At 42.8% G+C, this 22,209-nt stretch overlaps 1 protein-coding gene across 1 annotated transcript in view; it reads left to right on the plus strand.

The window, feature by feature from the left end:
- Positions 1-15,995, plus strand: part of fgfrl1a (fibroblast growth factor receptor like 1a) — a 99,088-nt gene extending 83,093 nt beyond the window's left edge. Inside the window, exons 3-7 of the mRNA XM_056277562.1 lie at positions 2,847-2,927; positions 8,434-8,742; positions 14,265-14,437; positions 14,904-15,084; positions 15,538-15,995. Coding sequence (XP_056133537.1) covers positions 2,847-2,927; positions 8,434-8,742; positions 14,265-14,437; positions 14,904-15,084; positions 15,538-15,962 — 1,169 coding nt within the window. The 3' untranslated portion in view covers positions 15,963-15,995. The remainder of the gene's footprint in view (positions 1-2,846; positions 2,928-8,433; positions 8,743-14,264; positions 14,438-14,903; positions 15,085-15,537) is intronic.
- The last annotated feature ends 6,214 nt before the right edge of the window (positions 15,996-22,209 follow it).

Raw genomic sequence — 22,209 nt, forward strand, 5'->3', positions numbered from 1 at the left:
GTAGTAAACTGCAGTTTACTACACTACTGTGTGTACTACTACACTACTACACAATAACCCATAAGGCCATTCTTTACTAATATCGCCCTGTCTCATGATGATATGTGCAGGTGCAGTGTATGCGAGGCATTTAAAAGTGTTGTTATCCCACAGTGTGTACTGTTTCTGAAACGTGATGTTCAGGGTTGTATATATTGCATGATTTCTGCTCCCATCCATTAGAAACATTCTGTCTTTCTCTATAAAGGGTGTGGATATCATTCTGGTCGTTTCTCTGCAGAAAAAAAGATTCTGTTTTTATTCTTTTAATCGTAATTATTTTTTTATCATCGTTTATTGTTTGGTCTTCAAAGAGGGCCAGGATACATTACCCAGAATTCAGTGTTGTTACCCAGAATGCTGTGCTGCCAAATACCCTCACATTCATTGTATTTGGCAAGTAAAGGGATTTGGATTCTGATGTGTGGCAGTGCTGTGATGTGCGTGTGGTAGATAGGTTGTTTTTGGGGGGCTTGGGAGTGAGGTAGGTGGCCTGGAAAACGGGGGGGGGTGACGGGAGGGGGGCTGGGGCTTGTTAGTTGTGTTGTGTAAAGGGCGGGAGCTATGGGAGGTTTGGATGGTTGTGAGAGCTTTAAACCGTTGTTCCCCATTCAGATCAAACCTCGGCACCGCTCACCATCAAACACACCGCCCTCTCAGAACATGCCACGCATGTGGCAATTGGGAGGGCAGGGGTGGAGAGGTTACTGGAATACCATCCCCTCAAGTTACCACTTAGTCAAAAAACCCAGGAACAAACACGCTCACCAACACGCACATACACACACACACACCTTCAGACATATGATACACTGACATGTGCTCACACATATGCACGTATCTAGACACATGCACACATTTACAGTGCTCTTATTGCAGACGCGTATACAAAGGTGTACACACACACACACACACACACACACACACACACACACACACACACACACACACACACACATATGCACGTACGTGCACCCCCTTGGCATTTTATTAGGAGCCCTCGGGATGCATTTTGTGTATCGTGTTAGCATTTCAGCTCTCTCTTTTATAAGCCTGTCCAGATAGTGGTGTTTCAGAGACGCCTGGAGCGAGACGAAAAACAATGCGCTCACACGTGGTCTGCTAAAGTCCACACACAGCCATAAACGCAAGCTTTTGTGCATCATTCATTTACATTATCCATTTACACATACACGTAAGGCAATCATACATACACGCAAACACATGTGCGCACACACATGCACGCATGCACACACACACACACACACACACACACACACACACACACACACACACACACACACACACACACACACACACACACACACTATGCTTGCAGGTGGTTCAAGGCTGGTTGGTTCCTTTTGTTTCGTTGTTACCAGCATCAGATTCTGATTGAGGCCTCTAGTTCTTGCCAAACTTTCTCTCTTGACTTACCCCCCCCTTCTATTTCTCTCTCCCTCTCCCTCTCTCTCTCTCTGCCTCTGTGTGTGTGTGTGTGTGTGTGTGTGTGTCTCTCTCTCTGTCACTCGGCTAGAACCTGTCATGTATTTTGACAGACCTGAAATTGCGCATCTGTATAAGTACCCGACAAACACACACACACACACACACACACACACACACACACACACACACATGCACACAAGGGCCCCTCAGAGACACTGCTTCCATCTTGAAGCAGTTCTCACCGTAAAACACCAGACAGATGTTTGTACGGCTTTTGATGGTTGCCACTATCAGTGAGCGAAGATGTGCTTGGAGAGGAAAATGAAAACATCAGCCGGGGAAAGTTGTCCTTGTAAAGGATGATACAGATGGAGGAGGGTTTGTCCCTGCATGGTGTGGTAGTGATTTGTTGCTGCTCTGGTATTTCTGTACCTGAAAGGAATAATTGGGAAGGAAATATGCCTTTATTTCACACACAGTAAAGGACAAGGATTGACTTGGTACCATGACTGTTGTTTGTACTGCTGTACCGTACAGTAGTACAAAGGGAGTACAGATGCATGATTACTTCTGACATAGAGTACTTATAGATCAAATGGATATGGGAACTTGTTGTGAGCAGTTTCATGTAGGAACTATTTTCTTAGACCAAACTACACCTACATGAAACTGCTCACAACAAGGTCTGTGGGCTATCTTGAGTAAGAGGAAAAAGATGTATTTTTAATTTTGGGGTGAACTGTCCCTTTAAGGCAACAGGCAGGTTAGTCTTATTTACATGACAAATGGCAAAGTGGCATGGCAAGAACCGGAATAAAAGTCACTGGGTTTCCTCCGGGTGCTCCGGTTTCCTCCCACAGTCCAAAGACATGCAGGTCAGGTGAATCGGCCGTACTAAATTGTTCCTAGGTGTGAATGTGTGTGTTGACCCTCTGACGGACTGACGGCCAGTCCAGAGTCTTCCCACCTGCTACCCAATGACTGCTGGGATAGGCTCCAGCATCCCTGCAACCCTGAGCAGGATAAGCGGTTTAGATAATGGATGGATGGATGAACTGATGACATAATTTCATATGTAAATATGCATTTAATACATCACGCTAGCTTTTTGGAAGATGTACCACATAGACCTAGGTATAGTAGAAAATGTTTGTTTTGCCCTGTATGGAGTACCAGATGGGTCAGGCAAACAGGAGAGTGAGAATAGTTGATCTATCAGATTTGCATCAAGGCAATATTCAAATACAAGTCTTTGCATGTGTTTTGAAACTCTAGGAGTTCCAGAAGGGGGCAGGACAACACAGAAGTCACCCAAATTCGCTTACGAAACTTCTTGTTTTCTCTCTCTTCCTCGACAGATGACTCCAGCTCGGGGAGAGGTGGCGCGGGGGCGACTGAGGGAGATTCTGAAAACACCCCTGAACTGGCTGGGAAACTGGGTAATAGATCCTAATCACTTTAATTAATTAATTAATTAATTTAATTGTACTTAAATTCCATAACTAAAATTTCAATCCTGTTAAAACGACCAATTAAACCAAGCTGGTATACTGTCATACTGTTTTAAAACTAAAATAGTTTTGAAAATCTCAAATACCCCACTACCTTCAATCATTTATCCAACACGTTGCAGCACACTTGTCAGTGTGTGTGGTGTATATACACACATTCATAGGATGCTGTCACCCCATTTATACATTTGTGCAATACACACACAAACATCTGGGTGGTTGTTTACGTCCGTATTTGGCTCTGACAGAGAGGGGGCCATTGGTGCGAGGTGTGATTTAGATAAGTTTCTTTCATCCCTCCCTCCTCTGGTCCGCTTGGATTTCCTGTCATGACACTTAGCACCAACTGCATGTGCTCACTGTTTTCACATTCCTACAAACACACAAGCTTTACCACAAACACACCGCAGACACAGACACATATTCTGTCTTTATGCCCATATCTCGCTCTCTCTCTTTCTTTCTCTCTCTCGCTCTCCCTCTATCTTTTTTGCCTCTTTCGTATATTGTTCACCATGTCTCTTTCCTTGTTCACATTTCTCTTTTAAAGGAAAAATAAACTCCTAAAAATGCAGTTAGGATAGATAAGATAGATTTTGACATGAATTAATGAATCGCTCCAATGATTGAAAATAAAGAGCTCATACAGCTAAGATAGTCAACTGTGAAACTTGCGTTTTTAAGCAGAATTGAGGATTTCAGGGGCGTCCCGGGGGTTCACCTGGTAGAGCGCATACCACATAAGGCTGAGTCCTTACCGCAGCGGCCTGGGTTCGAGTCTGGCTCGGGCCCTTTGCTGCATGTCACCCCCTTTCTCTCTCTTGACTATCACTAAATAATAAAGGCAGAAAATGCCAAAAAAAAAGAATGGAGGATTTCATGGGCGCCACCATCGAAACTTTTTTAGGCTATCAGAGCCTGGCTGGCTAGTAATGCCTTGACATCATGGAGGCTCCACACGGCGAGTTACACTTAAGGCACGGCTGGAGCAGTGACTGGGACAGCTCGGAAGAGTGGGATAATTGGCCAAGTACAATTGGGGAGAAAAGGGGGGGGCACTTAAGGCAGTGCGATTGCATGTCACTACATCAACCAATTTTTACCTCATTGTCCTACTCTAAGGGGCCACTGTTAGTCTAATTTAAACGTGTTGCCTTAGTCACTTTCACCAACTTGTCTGAGGACGTTGATTTTATCCTATGCATTTTGCGCCTTTGTTGCTAACGAGGAGGCCAGCGGAGTTTGCGTATGTTACAGCATGCATCGTCCTCCAGCGGACTCCATGCTGCCTTTTAGTGGCATTAGAGCAGCAATACAAACATGCCTGAATCTTCTCTGATGGGCTCTCAATATTACAGGCTACCGACTCGTGCATGTATTTACATTACATTTACTATCTATCCCTTTAACATACGCACACACACACACACACACACACATAAATGCTCTCATACTCACACTTTTCTTTGGGCTGTGTGTTCTCGTTTCACACACACACACACACACACACACACACACACACACACACACACACACACACACACACACACACACACACACACACACACACACACACACACACAAGTCCCTCAATATATCTCCCCCTCTCTCTGTCTGATCAAAGGCGGTCAGTTGCTGGGTCAGGAGTATTTTTACACTGTGAAGTGTGGCGCTCAAGAGGCCCCGCTGGGACCCAGAACAACCCTAACCTCTTGGCCTTCTCTGACTCTCACCTTCTCTCCTTCCCTCCATTACACCCAACCTCATCTCTTGCTCTCCCTTTTTCATCGTTTTGAGACCTCGCGTTCTACCCCTTCCACACCCTCCCAGCTTTTTCTCTCTCTCTGTTTTTATTTCTGTCCACAGTTACTTTCTGCTTTGTTTCTTTTTTTACACACTCTCCCCTCTTGCCCTCTCTGCATGGTCTTATCTCAATTTGTCCGTCCCTCCCAAAGCTTCAGTTTGCACCAAGCGTCACCCCCAACTCTCTTTTTTTCTTTGTTTTTGCTCATTTTTCTCTTAATCCAGTTCAACCGAATACAGTTTAGTTGCATTTAGTGCAGTTTAAGACACTTGTGTTCAGTTTGTTTGGTTCGGTTCAATTATTCAATTCAATTTATGCGACGGTGAGACATGAACGGCTTTGCCAAAACTTCTAAAGAAAAAAACAAAAGCAAAACATCACCTTCTCTCTCTCTGCGTGCTATTGACTCTGTCTGCTCACAGTTCAGCTGCAGTCCAGCAGCCTTCTTTACAGACCGGTGCGTCGCCAGAACTTTAAAGCCTTTGGGTATGTTTGTTTTGTCAACTGGCCCGGCCTTGGGGAATTATATTCCGCTGAGTAATGCTGCCATGTACGAATACCTCCGGATCTGAGCTTGCAACCCCGTCACATAACTCTCCGCCCCTGTTTGTTTACTCAGTGTTGGAATAATAATGAAATAGGCGGAACTGTAGTTGTTTCAGTTTAATTTATCGCTCCACAGAGTGGCTGCCGTGGGCACATGGGGGCTGTAAAATCAAGCGCTCCTGTGACTGATTTCTCCCTCGCTGACTGGATGCTCTTTTCTCTTTGATCTCGTCTCACTGTTTGCTGATTGCTTTATAAGAGATGTGTGTGTGTGTGTGTGTGTGTGTGTGTGTGTGTGTGTGTGTGTGTGTGTGTGTGTGTGTGTGTGTGTGTGCACGCATGTCTATTTGTGTAACCCTTCCCTGTATTTACTGTCAGGTCTGCAGAGAGAAGGCGGCAATTGGACATGGGCAGTCAGAAATATGAGTACTACCATCTAGGCCATTTTATGCCTTTTAAGACGTGTGCATGAATAGATGTTAAGGGTAATGCTTAATTTGTGTCTGGCTTTTTAGGAACTGTACAGAGGTACAAATATCTATGACCAGATTCATAGGGCACCTGGCTAGTTCAGTGGGGTTCTCAGAGGAAGCTGTATGTGTAATTGAATGCATGGGACTCGGCATTCATGAAGGCATCTGGAGTTCTGAAAGAGCGGAGAAGGCCTGCAGAGCTGGGAGAGATGCAATGGCACAGTGAGGAAGCCATAGGGGAGCAAAACATGTGTACAAGTGTTTTCTCCTTCCTATGCCCATATGTATGTCTGTGTGTTAAGTATGCTGTCGTGCATATGTTTAAACACTTGCACAAGGTAAAAGAAGAAGTGGCTGAAATATTTTTAAGCCAAAAAATTATATTAGAATCAGAATAAGAATCGGTTTATTTGGCCAAGTATGTGTAGGCCTACACATACAAGGAATTTTACTCCGGTTCCTGCATTGCTCTCCGTGTACTTGCACAGAAATATTGACTGCTAGCCATTACGAATTACCAGTATACCAAAAAGCATGCTGTCATATTGTTACAGCGTCACATAAATTTCCTGCCCCAATCTTTGGCAGGGATCTAAACACATCTGCCTATCTTAATCTAATTCAGCTATCACTGATGTTGGCTTGTTTCCTGATACAATGTTCACTAAGCTAACTAGGCCAGAAAGCAAGTAAATCACCAGCCTAGTACTGGTTATAAATTATGTTTCTTAACAGCAACATCATAGGGACAGAATTTACTGTCCAGGAAGTGAGAACCCTTGGGGGAAAAAGGGCTTTATGTCATAACCTTCTCAGACTATATGGTTTTAATCTCTCCAATTGTCCAGTAAAAGTGTCATATTGAATATGTGGGGATTCAAGCATCTCTTTAAATCTGTTCTCTCTTTTCGTGGTCTGAAGATCACTGCAGGAAAATATAAAACTGCTCTGTCAAGCCTTATTCCTGAAAACTGTTTCTTCAGCTCCTTTTTTCCCCATTTTCTGCGCTGTTTTTGAGGTAACTTGCGAGGCTACGTTTTGCCTTGTTAAGACAAAAGGTGTGTGTGTGCGTGTGTGTTTCTAGCCAAAATCGATCCATCGTGCGTATATGTGCCCTTCTGTCCTCTCTGTGTATCTGAATTGTGTATGTGTGTATAAATAGATAAAATGGATGGCGCAAGTTCATTCAGGAAACTCTTACTGACTTCTCAACTAGCTGGTGTCAGCCACATATTACAAATACACAAGTTGCAATTGCCCCTGCAGTTTAACTCGATGAAACCAGTTGTGTTTCTTACGTATACCTAAGCTTGGTTTGTGGTGCTCACCCACCTCCCCCCAACCTGAACCTTCTTTGAATCTACTGTATGTACAGTAAGGAGACTTGTACTCCATGTTATTGATAGTCTTAGTGTACTTTAGATGCAGTCTGTATCCAGCAGATCCATTCATTGCCAAAGCTTTAAATCATATTGGCACTCTCATGCAATTTTATGTATACTGTATGTATATGCAGATGGGTGACAAATGAAAGGAAAAATCTGAATGCTTGACCCTACAGTAAGGGGGTCCGAGGCCTCTGTTATGCTTTGGGGTACGTTTTCCTGGCATGGTTTGGGTCCACTTGTCTCCTTAGAGGGAAGGGTCACTACAAATCAATACAAAGTTAGGGCATCCAGGTGGCATAGTGGTCTATTCCATTGCCTACCAACACGGGGATCAGCAGTTGGAATCCCCGTGTTACCTCCAGCTTGGTCGGGCATCACTATAAACACAATTGGCCATGTCTGCGGGTGGGAAGCTGGATGTGGGTATGTGTCCTGGTTACTGCACTAGCGGCTCCTCTGGTCGGAGGGGGCACCTGTTCAGGAGGGAGAGGGAACTGGGGGAATAGCGTGATCCTCCCACACGCTACATCCTCCTGGCAAAACTCCTTACTGTCAGGTGAAAAGAAGTGGCTGGCGACTCCACATGTATCGGGGGAGGCATGTGGTAGTCTGCAGCCCTCCCCCGGATCAGCGATCAGGATGCCTCAGAAGAGTAGGGTAATTGGCTGGATACAATTGGAGAGAAAGGGGGGGGGGGCACAAAAAAACAAAATGATTCCGAGTGATCACCCTTATCCTATGATGAGACATTTCTATCCTGATGGAAGTGGTCTCTTCCAGGATGACAATGCCCCCATCCACAGGGCATAAAGGGTCACTGAATGGTTTGATTAGGATGAAAATGATGCAAATCATTGCTATGGCCTGTGAACTCACCAGATCTCAACCCAATTGAACACCTATGGGAAGTTTTGGACCGACGTGTTAGACAGCACTCTCCACCACCATCATCAAAACACCAAATGAGGGAATATATTTTGGAAGAATGGTGTTCCATCCCTCCAGTAGGGTTCAGAGACTTGTAGAATCTATGACAAGGAGCATTGAAGCTGTTCTGGAGGCTCGTGGTGGCCCAATACCTCACTAAGACATTTTATGTTGGGTTTTCCTTTCATTTGTCACTCGTCTGTACATGTGAGTTGTCCTGATTGAAATGATATTTTCTCAACAACATGCAAACCCCTCCCCATCTCCATTTTAACTTTTTGTCTCTCCACTTGGAGTTCGTCCACGGTTCACACAGCCGGCCAAGATGAGGAAACGCGTCATCGCTCGCCCGGTGGGGAGCTCAGTGCGCCTGAAGTGCACGGCGAGTGGGAACCCTCGCCCCAACATCATTTGGCTGAAGGACAGTCGCCCTTTAGTGGAGGAGGAAAGAGGAGCTGTAGGAGGAGATGGAGGAGGGGAAGGGAGGAAGAAAAAGTGGACCCTGAGTCTGAAGAACCTGACGCCGGAGCACAGCGGCAAGTACACCTGCCACGTCTCCAACCAAGCAGGAGAGATCAACGCCACCTACAAAGTGGAAGTCATACGTGAGTCGGATGCTCTGCTATTCATGTTGGGTTGAGTGTTGGTTTTGGATTTGCAGCAGGCTTACGTGACGTGTGTCAAGCGCTTACGTGGAAAAACACTGAAGAGAATAGTAGCTAACTTCCTCCTTGAGGGAAATGTTCCTCAAAAGCCCAGCACTCCCAGAATCCTTTGCAAGACAAAGGCTTATGTACCATGTAGCATGGTATAATACACTTTTCTAAAAGTCTTGTCCAAGGCTGGTTATCACTTACTATTTCAACTGTTTAAGTTATTTTATGCTTTACTGTCAAGTAGTAGCCAATGCTAGCAAGTATGGTGGCATTTTTTCTGCTTTTTCAGAGGGAGGGAAGTGGAGAAAATTGTCCAACTAGAGAAGTTTATTTTTGAGAAAGTTTCTAATGTGTCATGTAACGTGTTGCTATCTATCATACAAGATGGAGGTGATATGCCAGTTCAGTTGGATGATAATAATTAATAAGATGTTCTTTAACGAAGGCTTTATGGGTAAGAAAGTGTGTAAGTGATGGAACTGCCTTAATGTCCGTCTCCCACTCAGGTAGCTCGATAGCAAAACATAAAACGGTATCAAAATACTGTACACAGGAAGAAAAAGAAAGATAAATTTGAATTTGATTAACAAATTTGACAGTCAGAGATCAACACTGTAGACTATGATTTAAATGTGAAACTTTAACTTTCCCACTGCTTTTATATGTGCTGTTTGTGGATTTGCCAACACAGTATTCCCTCTCCAACAGTCTTTGAATTCGTATTGGAATAAAAAGACATAGGAATAAAGAAAAAGACTTTTTATGAGCGTACTAAAGCCTGTGTACATTGGACTAGTACTTGTCGGTTTTGAAAATTAAAGGCAAACGTACGTCAACCTGGATTCCTCTTGTTTGGAAGTTGCAAAATAGTGGTACAAAGACCCCATTCTTCGAGGAACTAGCTAACACCGTCAACCAAGAAGTTTTTTTCTTCTTTTTTTTTAAAGCCACAGTCCTCTTTCACTTTAGTGGCATTTATTGATCCCTACCGGTCTATAAATGTCATTGAAGCGAGGAAAGAATGTTTAGTTCTTTTGAGTTTGTAAGTTTTTTATACTAGCGGTGTACAGCATACCTAAAAAAAACACAAGTACTGTGAAAGTTTGCTGTGGTGAGTTGCTGTGAGTGTGTTTTGATATATTTGGAAAAGCCTCAAAATCTGTTTTAAGACTGTTTGGTATTGTGCTCGTGTTCACCGTATGTTCCGCGTGCTGAGTGTGATGGTCTAGTGTTGAGGTCTTAAGGGCCTGGCTTCTCTCTCTCTCTCTCTCTCTCTCTCTCTCTCTCTCTCTCTCTCTCTCTCTCTCTCTCTCTCTCTCTCTCTCTCTCTCTCTCTCTCTCTCTCTCTCTCTCCCCAACACATCTGTTCTGGATTAAGCCACAGCTGTAGCCGTTCCTCAAGAGACGCATGTTGCTGCACATGCACGAGCACGCGCGCGCACACACACACACACACACACACACACACACACACACACACACACACACACACACACACACCCCAAGAAGGGAAAATAAATCAAACCCCCGCTCGCTCTTGTCAAATGTGACATTTTCTCCATCGGTAGAGATTCGCTCGGCTGTCAGTCATTTCCAATGGTTAAGAAGGAGAGAGGGGAAAGAACGGAAGCGCCGGTGTAACCGAGCTTTTTTTTCCGCTCTCCATTTTGGCGTACTTTTAAGTTAGCATAAGACAACATACTCTAATTTAGTGCTGAAACGGTTAATCGATTAGCCGATCGGCAAAAAATAAATCGATTATGATTTTTAGGTCATCTTTTAATTTATTTACTATCAATTTAAAATACCAAACATTTGCTGCATAGATTCACAAATGCTGAGATTTGCGTGCCCTTCTCTGATTCAGACCATTATAAAATGATCACTGATTGAATTGATTGATTTTTTTTTCAATTGATTTTTGAATCTATTTCTTTGGGTGGCTGATCACACTAAGTAAACAGTTTCAAGGACACCACTTTAGGCTCTGGGAACTTGCAGTGGGTATATTTTTATTATGTTTGACATTTTAAAGACTATGTGATTAATTGATTCTTTGAGAAATTGATCAAAAGACTAACCGATAATGAAAATAATCGTTAGTTGCAACTCTGCTCTTATTGCATTACTGTTGGATACCTTAAATGTGTCTGTGCTTGGTTTTTACTTGCTTACTCACTTGTGGGCAAGGTTGATCCTGGGAGGAAACTCGGCCTCTGAAGAAACAGGGCTTTCATATTAAACGCATGTTACCTAAGCAGGTTGTCTTTTCCAACCACCTTAAAGGAAAAGGAAATTAAACCCCAAATGTCATCCAAACCAATTTTGAACATTTATTAGAATACTGACTGGCTTAGTGTCTGAACGGGTTCTGATTAGTAGTTTCTGTATTTTCGCACATTTGAATAGGTTTTAACATATTTTTCTCTGCGTTCAACACACTCCGGTTACTGAAGAAGCAGTTGTGCTGGTTCTGTTTCAAGCACGGAGTTCATTTTACTTCACGCTGAGTTGTTTTCACCCTCTTGCACTTGGCATTGTGAGCTCTAACATTTCATCAGTTTGATAGCAAAGGTAACTGGTTGAGGCTGTCGGTGGATCCTGGCCTTGCCCAGAATTACACTCTTGCAGAACATCTCAGAATCAGGGATGGCTGTGGAGGCTGTTGTTCTAAATATATTTGGTGGCCGAGTAGCTGAGGTGGAAAAACTGAGCGTGGTTAATGACGTCCCTTTTTCCAGCTTCACACTTCATGTCAGACACCTTCATCACTCACAGCTTGTGTAACCTCACTCAAGTCCTTTGTTGTTGGTTTTTTTTTTGGTTTTTTTTTTTTTGCGACAAAACTGGCTAAATGTGGAAAAAGTTTGCGGCCTGTCCAGGGTGTCTCCCCGCCTGCCGCCCAATGACTGCTGGAATAAGCTGCAGCATCCCTGCAACCCTGAGAGCAGGATAAGCGGTTCAGATAATGTGTGTATATATATATATATACACTACCGTTCAAAAGTTTGGGATCACCCAAACAATTTCGTGTTTTCCATGAAAAGTCACACTTATTCACCACCATATGTTGTGAAATGAATAGAAAATAGAGTCAAGACATTGACAAGGTTAGAAATAATGTCCTTCAGAGGACAGCACAAACAGGCTCTAACCAGAGTAGAAAAAGAAGTGGGAGGCCGCGTTGCACAACTGAGCAAGAAGATAAGTACATTAGAGTCTCTAGTTTGAGAAACAGATGCCTCACAGGTCCCCAACTGGCATCTTCATTAAATAGTACCTGTTAGAGCCTGTTTGTGCTGTCCTCTGAAGGGAGTAGTACACACCGGTGTAGGAAATCTTCAATTTCTTAGCAATTTCTCGCATGGAATAGCCTTCATTTCTAAGAACAAGAATAGACTGTCGAGTTTCAGATGAAAGTTCTCTTTTTCTGGCCATTTTGAGCGTTTAATTGACCCCACAAATGTGATGCTCCAGAAACTCAATCTGCTCAAAGAAGTGCCCATCCAACCAATCCAACTTGTGGGAGCTGCTTCTGGAAGCGTGGGGTGCAATTTCTCCAGATTACCTCAACAAATTAACAGCTAGAATGCCAAAGGTCTGCAATGCTGTAATTGCTGCAAATGGAGGATTCTTTGACGAAAGCAAAGTTTGATGTAAAAAAAATCTTATTTCAAATACAAATCATTATTTCTAACCTTGTCAATGTCTTGACTCTATTTTCTATTCATTTCACAACATATGGTGGTGAATAAGTGTGACTTTTCATGGAAAACACAAAATTGTTTGGGTGATCCCAAACTTTTGAACGGTAGTGTATATATATATATATATATATATTCTCGTCAGTTGCATTTGCATGAGATTTCAGTGGAAGGAAAAATGTAACTTGAAAAAAGAAAAACACTTGCTTTAAGCACTGGATGTTTAGGGCAGGTGTGTTTATTCTGCTTTTTACGCTGAAAAAGAAAAGGCAGACACGATTGAAGGAAGGGCCCTGTCTGTGTTTTTTTTAGCACCGAGGGAGGATATTCTGCTGAATCCGGCTGATACTGCAACGCCCTTAAACCATTTATTGTATTCATTCAGTGACTCTTTATGCCTCTTGTTGTGGTATTCAATTACAAGAGGTTAAAAAAAATGCTTTTTGCAGAGGAAAGAAAGAAAATGGTTTTATTAGTACAGTGCTGAGGGCTGTTGCCTCACAGCAGGAGCCTGGGTTCAAGCCCTTCCCTTCAGCATGGTGTTAACGTGTCCCCCTGTTGCCATCTTACATTGCTGTGATCGCAGCTATTCCCAGACCCTCTGTGAATAGTACACATGGCCATTGTAACTCTAGTTAATGGTCATGGCAAGTTGCAAATGAAACCAATCGTTGGTAGGACGAATGAATAAGAAAATACTTCAAAAACATATTCGTTTCGGTCAATGTCCTCATGGTTTCTCTAAAGACTCAGACACTGTCATTGCTGACGGAGCATTCACTTACAGGCCGTTGTCGGAGTCAATGGGATCGCTCTCTTCATCACTTAACACAGAGGATACAGTAGTACAGTAATGTCCAGCACCATGTCAGAAGGTTAACATAACACTGATTATTATTTAGTAGGGGTGGGACTCACCAGAGGCCCCACGATACGATATTATCACAATACTTAAGTCACGATACGATAGTTTTGCGATTTTAAACATTTTGCAATATGCTGAGTATCATGTCTGTGAATGTTCTCATTCATCCAGGTCATGGTTATCCAAAAGGAGTTGAATCAATTGCAACTGGACTTGGTATATATCTGTGAAGATGTTTCGCCTCTCATCTAAGAGGCTTCTTCAGTTTGTGCCTTTCAGTCAGACTAGCTTGGTCTAGTCAGAAAGGCAAACTGAGGAAGCCTCTTGGATGAGAGGCGAAACGTCTTCACGGATATATACCAAGTCCAGTTGCAATTGATTCAACTCCTTTTGGATGCTGAGTATCACGTTACATATTTTGCGATATATCGTGTTTTATTACCTTTTATCGACTGCAAATTATGTCCCCAAAGGAAAACTTTGTCAACATCTGTTTTATCTCATAAGATTAAGTTTTCCGTCTGTTCATCTCACTTCAATCATTCAATCATACTGTACCACAAAGTTTAATTCGTATTTGCAATTTATATAATAAAAGATCTATACTTGGTGTTTGTGTGTGTGTCGATACAATATTGCTACACAAAATGTGACACTATGCTGTATTGATATTTTTCCTCACCCCATTATTTACATAAATGGTTCAGATTAAAAATCAGCAACAGGTTTTCAAAAGGAGTCAAACATGTAGAATATGTAACAAGTCATTTTTTCAAAATACCCTTTTCACACTCTGTAGAATGAAAGTAAACTTCAATTTTTAACGTACTTTGTCATTTTGTCTCCTGTCTGTCATCTGTTTCTCACTTTGTCTCCTCCCACCCCCACCCCCCCGTCTGCAGAGCGTACCAACTCTAAACCCATTCTGACTGGTAGCCACCCAGTCAATACCACTGTAGACTACGGGGGGACCACGTCATTCCAGTGTAAAGTCCGCAGTGACGTCAAACCGGTCATCCAGTGGCTCAAGAGAGTCGAGACGGGAGACGAGAACAAATACAACTCCACCATCGAGGTACCGAATGCACGCAAGTGAATTTACACACACCTTCTGTTCAAAGCATACTAGCTGAAATATAGCTATATTAAATATTATTATAATAATATTATTTCAAATCATAATTAATTTGTACAGTAGTTTTATAATTCAAAACAATTGTTACAAAGTACCTTACACAAAATAGAGTACCCCACAAAATGGTGAAAGAACACATAAAATAGAAAATAGTAAAAAATTAAAAAAAAGTAAAATAAAAAGTAAAAGAAGAGTGTTCACAGCTACAATCAAAAAATATGGTAAATAAGTAGATCTGATATTAAATGCTATTATAAAGAATATTTATATAAACAAAATATTCAGATAGCGAGCAGCTTCACAAAAGTTCCAGGTCTCTACTGTGGACAGTATTGTTTGCAAAATATGCTATAAACCAAGGACAGATTTATCTGTTTCACTCTTCCTTTATTCTATCGGACAAAAGGTCGGCGACCACCGGTTCGTGGTCCTGCCCACAGGGGAGGTATGGTCGCGCCCTGACGGGTCATACCTGAACAAGCTGCTGATAACCAGAGCTAAGGAAGAGGATGCCGGCATGTACATCTGCCTGGGAGCCAACACTATGGGCTACAGCTTCAGGAGTGCCTATCTCACTGTTCTACCAGGTAGTAAGTAGACTGAAAGAGATGGATGGATGGATGGATGGATAGATAGATAGATAGATAGATAGATAGATAGATAGATAGATAGATAGATAGATAGATAGATAGATAGATAGATAGATAGATAGATAGATAGATAGATAGATAGATAGATAGATAGATAGATAGATAGATAGATAGATAGATAGATAGATAGATAGATAGATAGATAGATAGATAGGAGAGGCACTGAAAAAGTGAAATGTGCTTGGCATTTATGTGTATGTACATGACCTTCTGGGTCATATACATACACAGTACTCATATACTACATTATAGTCTGAAAGCCAAGCACATTACTGTGTCCTATGAGGCCTGATGGATGATTTTCTGTTAATCATGTTTTGTTTTTGTCCTCCCATTTCTTTAAATATCTCATCTCATCTCTCTCCTCTCCCTCTTTCTCCTCTCCCCCAGACCTGAAGCCCCACCTCTCTCCCATCCCCACAGTAACAACGCCCAGCCTCCCATGGCCGGTCATTATCGGCATCCCAGCGGGTGTGGCCTTCATCTTGGGCACCGCCCTCCTCTGGTTCTGCCAATCAAAACGCACCTGCTCCACTTCCTCTTCCTCCTCAGCTCTCCCTGCCTCTCAGCGTCCACCGACAGCCAGCCGCGACCGAGCCTGTCCCATGGCGCCTCCTCAGCCGGCTGGCGGAGATAAAGACTGTCTTTCTTACGAGGACTACGTTGCCCATCAGCAGCAGTTACTTCTCGCTCAGGGAGGCACAGGACTGGCTCCCAAGGTCTACCCAAAGATTTACACGGACATACATACTCACACGCACTCGCATGTAGACGGGAAAGTGCATCAGCACCAGCACATTCACTACCAGTGTTAGCGTGAAGGCTAGCAGCCGGCATTGGTGCTTTGACGTTCACATCTCCTCCCACCCTCTGATACCTGCAAAACACATTATTGTACACATCAACATGGCCATAATCATCCACCTTGCTCCCTAAAATAACGCCATACTCAAGAGCTTATGTGGACTCGTCCGACATAAAAAAGAAATAAAAAAAGCCAGGATCGAACTAGTTGCGTCGGCGGTCATGTATTGAAGTCCCTCACTCTGCCAGAACCACACACATTGCTATATACACAGCCTCAGTCAGGATGTGAAACATTACTGGTGTAAACAAGAAGCCAGTGGTGCATCACACAGAACAATCCACATGAGAAGTTCCCTCAGAGCCAGCTTTTTGAAATCTATCTATAAAATATTCCAAAGATGTCTCATATTGAGCTTTTACAGTTTTTTTTGCCATTTAATCGCTAGAGACACACTATTTCCTTTGAAGCCTTTTTTTTTGTAGCACCAGCATAGGAAATTCCTTCGTATTATTCTAAACAAAGGCTTCAGATTATCTCAAGTGTGTGTGATGAGTCATCTGTCTCTGTTTTTATGTATCTTGGATACAACGCCAATCTCCCTAAGGCTCATTTATGCTCCCTTTACGTACAAAAATAAATACGTCCATTTCAAACAATGTACCAGTCACTGCCCACATATTTTCATGCATCCTTTACGTTGGCATGAATGTTAAGCAACACATCCACTAGAGGGTAGCTTGGAGTCAAAAGTTTCTGAAAGCAACAAACATGGCGATGGTGGAGGAGGTCATTGTTTATCCTTGTGCCCGGGCGAGGTAACGTCATAGATAAGTTCAAAATTTCTCACCAACTTGCACAACCTCTCCTCAGAGAGTGCCGCCATTTTTTTATGTCTTCGTCGTGTTTCTCTGGTCTAGCTTAAACTATTGGCTACACTGTCCCCACGATTTCTGGTGGCACTGCTCCGTTTCGTCCGTATCCATAAGCTTTCAGTAAAAGTGCACAAATACGGACGAAACACAGAGTACGGACAGAAGGCTCCGCCCGTATCAGTATACGTATTTAACGTTGAGCATAAATTATGCCTTAGTAATGTATCAAATAAGCATATGGCATTAAAACTAATAGGAATCCAAACAGACTTGTGTATATAAATTTTGCCTAAGATAATGGCATTAGCATTAAGCAGACTGTGTCATTCAATGTGACTTATAAAGAACTATATAGCATGCGTGTATGTATGGTAGTAGCTTACATTCACAGTATATCTCAGGCGTCAGGGATCATTGTAAAGGATAAAGGCCTCATCACTCATTCTGACAAAACCACTATTCATCCATTCACCCATCTGAGCCATCGAATTCAGATCAAGACCCGTATTCATCTGAACCAAACTCCACTGTGTCCCCACCAGGTTTTCCTTACCGCAGGCCTACAGTGGGTCTGCCAACTATCTAGCTGCTAACTGGGTACTGTACCAAACAGACTCCACATCAAACTGAACTTCTGAACTTGGTTGCCAATGTTGGTTTTTCCCAAATATCCTCAAGCGGAATATCTTTGGTGACAGCTAAGGCATAGTTTTTTGAGTTTTTTTTGTGCCTTTTTTTGTGTGTGTGGGGGGGGGGGTTCCACAACCATTGAGCTCTACCAGAAAATGCCTGGCCTCAGCTCCTGTGTCTCTTAGGGCCTAGGTTGCAGAGGTAATCATTCGGTCTTTGACAACTGAATGTACTGATAAGCCCAACAGCATTCGAGGCCCGGGGAACAGTGGCATTTCCCGCTTCATGTCATCCCCCTTTTAGCGTTGTCTGATGCTCGCTGACTTTGGAGGAGAGAGAGTGAGAAAGATCAAGGATATCAAATCTCCTCCTGTCAGATGTTCAAACTCTACAGCCAACAACACTGAGGGATTGTCAACAGTTCCTTGGTGTAAAACGGTGCCCTGTAATAACTGTTTCCAGATTTCATGGATTGCTGTCAGATCGCAGGATGCGTTAACGGATTCCCGTTGCCCTGTTGGGAGACTTAAAGGGCTGGAAGGGGAAGGCTTCATCTCCAACTTGGTAACATTTGAACAGAACTGAAAGACCTAGCTCTCAACTCCTGTCTCAATGTCTTGACAGACCACTTAGAGGCACGAGAAACGCAATAAAACTGACCCCGTCTGTGCTACGGTGGTCTGATGGAGACATTTTGTGAGCGATATTAGTGAACAGAGATCGCATGCGCTCTGTTCCCCTCTACAGACTGTTACCTGCCAAAGGACTTCTAGGGGACACTTGGGGTCTCTTGTTCTGTATGTGAAGAAGAAACTATAATGGAAAAGGGCTGCCCTCTTACTTAAAAGACCTGTATTTAAACCCTGCTAAAAGACAAAAAAGTAAGAAAAATACATGTTTGTTTTAATCATGAACTTTAGGCCTGTAGATGCTGAGAAAGTGTTACATGGAGGATGTAGCTTACAACTTAATTGAATATCAGTATTGTTATCATTAGCATACAATTTTAGCCATATAATGGAGAAATTCAGGTGGACATTCATCTGGAAGATTAATTTATATCCATACGCATACCCACATCAACAATGAGACAGTTATACGAGTAGAAAAATGCCATGATTATCAGTTACAGTTAAATCTTACTGCAACTTTAGGGCCTGTATGATTGGTTTCACTCATCTGCAGAACTACTGACATCTTCTGATAACACTGAGGTCACTGTAACATTGTGAGGCCCACTGAGAGCCTAAACACATTTGCAAGACTATTTGTGCTGCTCTCTGAGCAACTTCTTGGAGCTGTGACAATGCTGTAGTTCTGCAAAAAAGCAAAATCCAACCAATGTTGTCAGTACTGCCACTACTAATCAAAATAAAACAGCATGTTCAAAATGTTCAGAGAGGTCATCAGAGAATCTGTAGATGAGTGGAATGTATATTGTCAAGATACAGAGATTCCTTAAATATTCTTTAAATTGATAGCAATGGAGTGTGAGTTTACAACAGTACCGATCAGATACTTGGTTGTAAATGTTTCCAAAACCATAAAGGTTTTTAGTGTTTTGAAGAGAAAGTGGCTAATTTGTTCAAACATTTGGGCTCATCTACAGTAAGTCACACTGTCGGACACAAGATATCACAGCATTAGGGCTCTCAGTACTCTTGGTAGATGTTAGGAAGAGTTAAAGGTGGTTTACTCCACGCAATTTAGACTAACGCAGACCTCATACGAGAAGAAAAATATACCTGTCCTAACAAAATTCATAAACGGATAGCCAGTTTGAACGGACTTTTTCTTCCTCTTATGCTCTTTTTTCCCCCCTCAGGTGGCCACCCTGTTGTTCCTGTGTGTATATACATAAAATCTGACCACTAAATGAAAGCTGTGTAAAGTGATATTATGATGTGCCCTCGACTGCTTGAACATACAGCGCTCTTTTAAACGTACACTTTGCAGTGTAAATGTGCACAAGGCCGGTGTCCAGAAATGCTAAGAAATTTTTTTTAAAAAGTACAAATCTAATTGTTTACTGGATAGTCTAACCATCGCTTTGTGTCACTACACAGACCTGTTGAAATATGGAGGGAAAAAAGAGAAAATGAAGTCATTATGCTTCAGATATCCCCCTATTCTGACAATTTCTGCCATGAAAACAAAAGAAATAAACACAATTCCCAGGCATAAATAATTGCAACGTGTTTTCAAAAGATGGTTGCCTAACTACACCAAATCCGGTTTCCCCCACCATCAAAAAGACATGCATGTTAGGGTTAGCACTCCTGTTTGTACCCCTGACCAAGGCATGAAAAGACGAACTGGAGCTGGTCCCTGGGTGCTGCACGGCGGCTGCCCACTGCTCTTAGCTACACAGCTAGGATGGGGTGGGGGGCGTCAGGATAGTGTAGCATACCATTGCCTACCAACACGGGGATCGCCGATTCGAATCCCTGTGTTACCTCCGGCTTAGTTGGGCATCCCTACAGACTGCAGATGGGGAGCCGGATGTGGGTATGTGTCCTAGTTACTGCACTAGCGCCTCCTACGGTCGGCCGGGGCGCCTGCTCAAGGGGGAGGGGGAACTGGGGGGAATAGCATGATCCTCCCACATGCTACATCCTCCTGGAGAAACTCCTCACTGTCAGGTGAAAAGAAGCGACTGGTGACTCCACATGCATTGGAGGAGGCATGTGGTAGTCTGCAGCCCTCCCTGGATCGGCAGAGGGGGTGGAGCAGCAACCGGAACAGCTCGGAAGAGTGGGGTAATTGGCCGAATACAATTGAGGAGAAGAAGGGGGGGAAAAAACTGTTCATATGGCTGAAACATCTCAAAAGAGAACCCCCGACACTCTTGAGACGCCTCCGACTGTGCTGTTGCATCATCAAGTCTACCTTTTAAAAGAGCTCCTCGCTAAGCATTCATGAGATGCAAAGTTTGCCAAAAACCAAAGTAGCACAGCATGCCTCATTCAGTACTACGTATGTCCTTAGTCTGAATTCTAGTTTTTTGATTCTTTCTATGCGTTATTGTTTTTTCCTAGGCCAGGTATGTTTTGTGTTTCAAAGCTAATGGACTACCAGATAAAGTGATAGACGGTATACCCATGCACTTACCAGTTTATTTTGTCAATGGAGTGAAATAACCCTCGTGTCAAAATGAAACCAACTGTTGCATCATTTTCAACGTTGCAGGTCCACCCTCTTTACACAAGTGACCCAAAAAGTTTTAAATCCATAGGGGTTTGTCTCCAGAGTCTAAAACGGAGAAGTGTGTTTTTTGTTTTAATTTATTTTAAGTTGACATGATTGTTTTCATATAATTGGGCATTATATATGTGATTGGAACATACATGTTAAGTTTCAATTATCCACGAAAGAATAAAGAAAGAAAAGAAAAAGTAATTGCATGAACAGGGGACATTTTCTCTCATAATTTTTGTCATAATGTAAGCTATGTAGCAAATACCACATACGTATCAATGTATGATATTTATATGTGCTGCCAGAATATAAGAAAACAAAACTTTATTGGTAATCTTTGTATCGACAATCTTGTACAGTTTATGGTCATTTAGGTTGAAAGATTATTTTCTGCTATGTTGAAGCAAAATATTTGTCTCATGGGAACATTTTAATCATTTTAATGCCATTAAAATATAGTGAATCATATTATTTCCCTTGTTTTTCAGAAACGCTGCAATTAACTTTGACTATTGTTCGTCTGTCTACCTGTTTGTCGTTCTCTCTTTGTCTGGTCTTTATCCCTCTTCCACCCAAATATCTATTTTGCTCTCCCTCACTCTGTTACACACACACACACATACACACACACACACACACACACACACACACACACACACACACACACACACACACACACACACACACACACACACACACACACACACACACACAGAAGCATACCAAAAGGATTCCAACTGTAGTACAGTACCCTTCAGACCCCAGGGGCCATCTTTAAGAGAATGTCCTTCCTTAAATAGTTGCTGCTCTTCAGCTGAGAGGGCAGAAGTAGGCGTTTCATCTGTCAGCGCGTCCGTCTGAAGGGATGACAGACGGACAAGCGTTGCATGCGGACGGAGGGTGTGAAAGGCCCCACACCCCTTCTCTGCGAGAAAGATGTTGAAAGAGACCACCGCTGAAAGAATAGCGGGACGTTAGACAGAGAGAGAGAGAGATCGAGCAGGGGGGAAAACATTAGGTGGGGTCACCAGAGGAAGGACTAGCAGACTAGGTGGGAGGGGGGAGCGATAATAGGACGTAAACAGCATCACAAAGTGTTTCAAAGAAAACCAATAAATAAAACACAAGCATTAACAATGGGCGTGTTACAGAATAAAGCAATCAAATAACACAGTAGTAAACATAGGTGGGCCAAAACCTGGACTTTTACCACATAAATCTGCTACGTTTTTAGGAAAAAAAGGAAATAGCTGGCAGAGTGGGGGAGAGAGGGCATGGGTTTAAGAGAATACACTGTTGGTAGCGATGGAGAAGAAAGAAAGGAGGCTGAGGAAAGGAATAATGAAAACACAAGGAGAGGGAGAAGCTCAAAGGAATTTGCGGTTTTTGAGGGGTTTTATTATTCGCTAAGTCAAGAGTTTCCCATGAATATTTCAAAGGACGGTGGTTTTTACTGGCCCCGGCACTTTTACTTCCTACAGTAATTCCCGCTCCTGTCATTTTTGAAAAACAACTACTACTGCGATAACCACGTATCAGCGTTGATTCAAGACG

Source organism: Lampris incognitus, chromosome 1 (assembly GCF_029633865.1).
Source record: "Lampris incognitus isolate fLamInc1 chromosome 1, fLamInc1.hap2, whole genome shotgun sequence".
Classification (NCBI taxonomy): domain Eukaryota; kingdom Metazoa; phylum Chordata; class Actinopteri; order Lampriformes; family Lampridae; genus Lampris; species Lampris incognitus.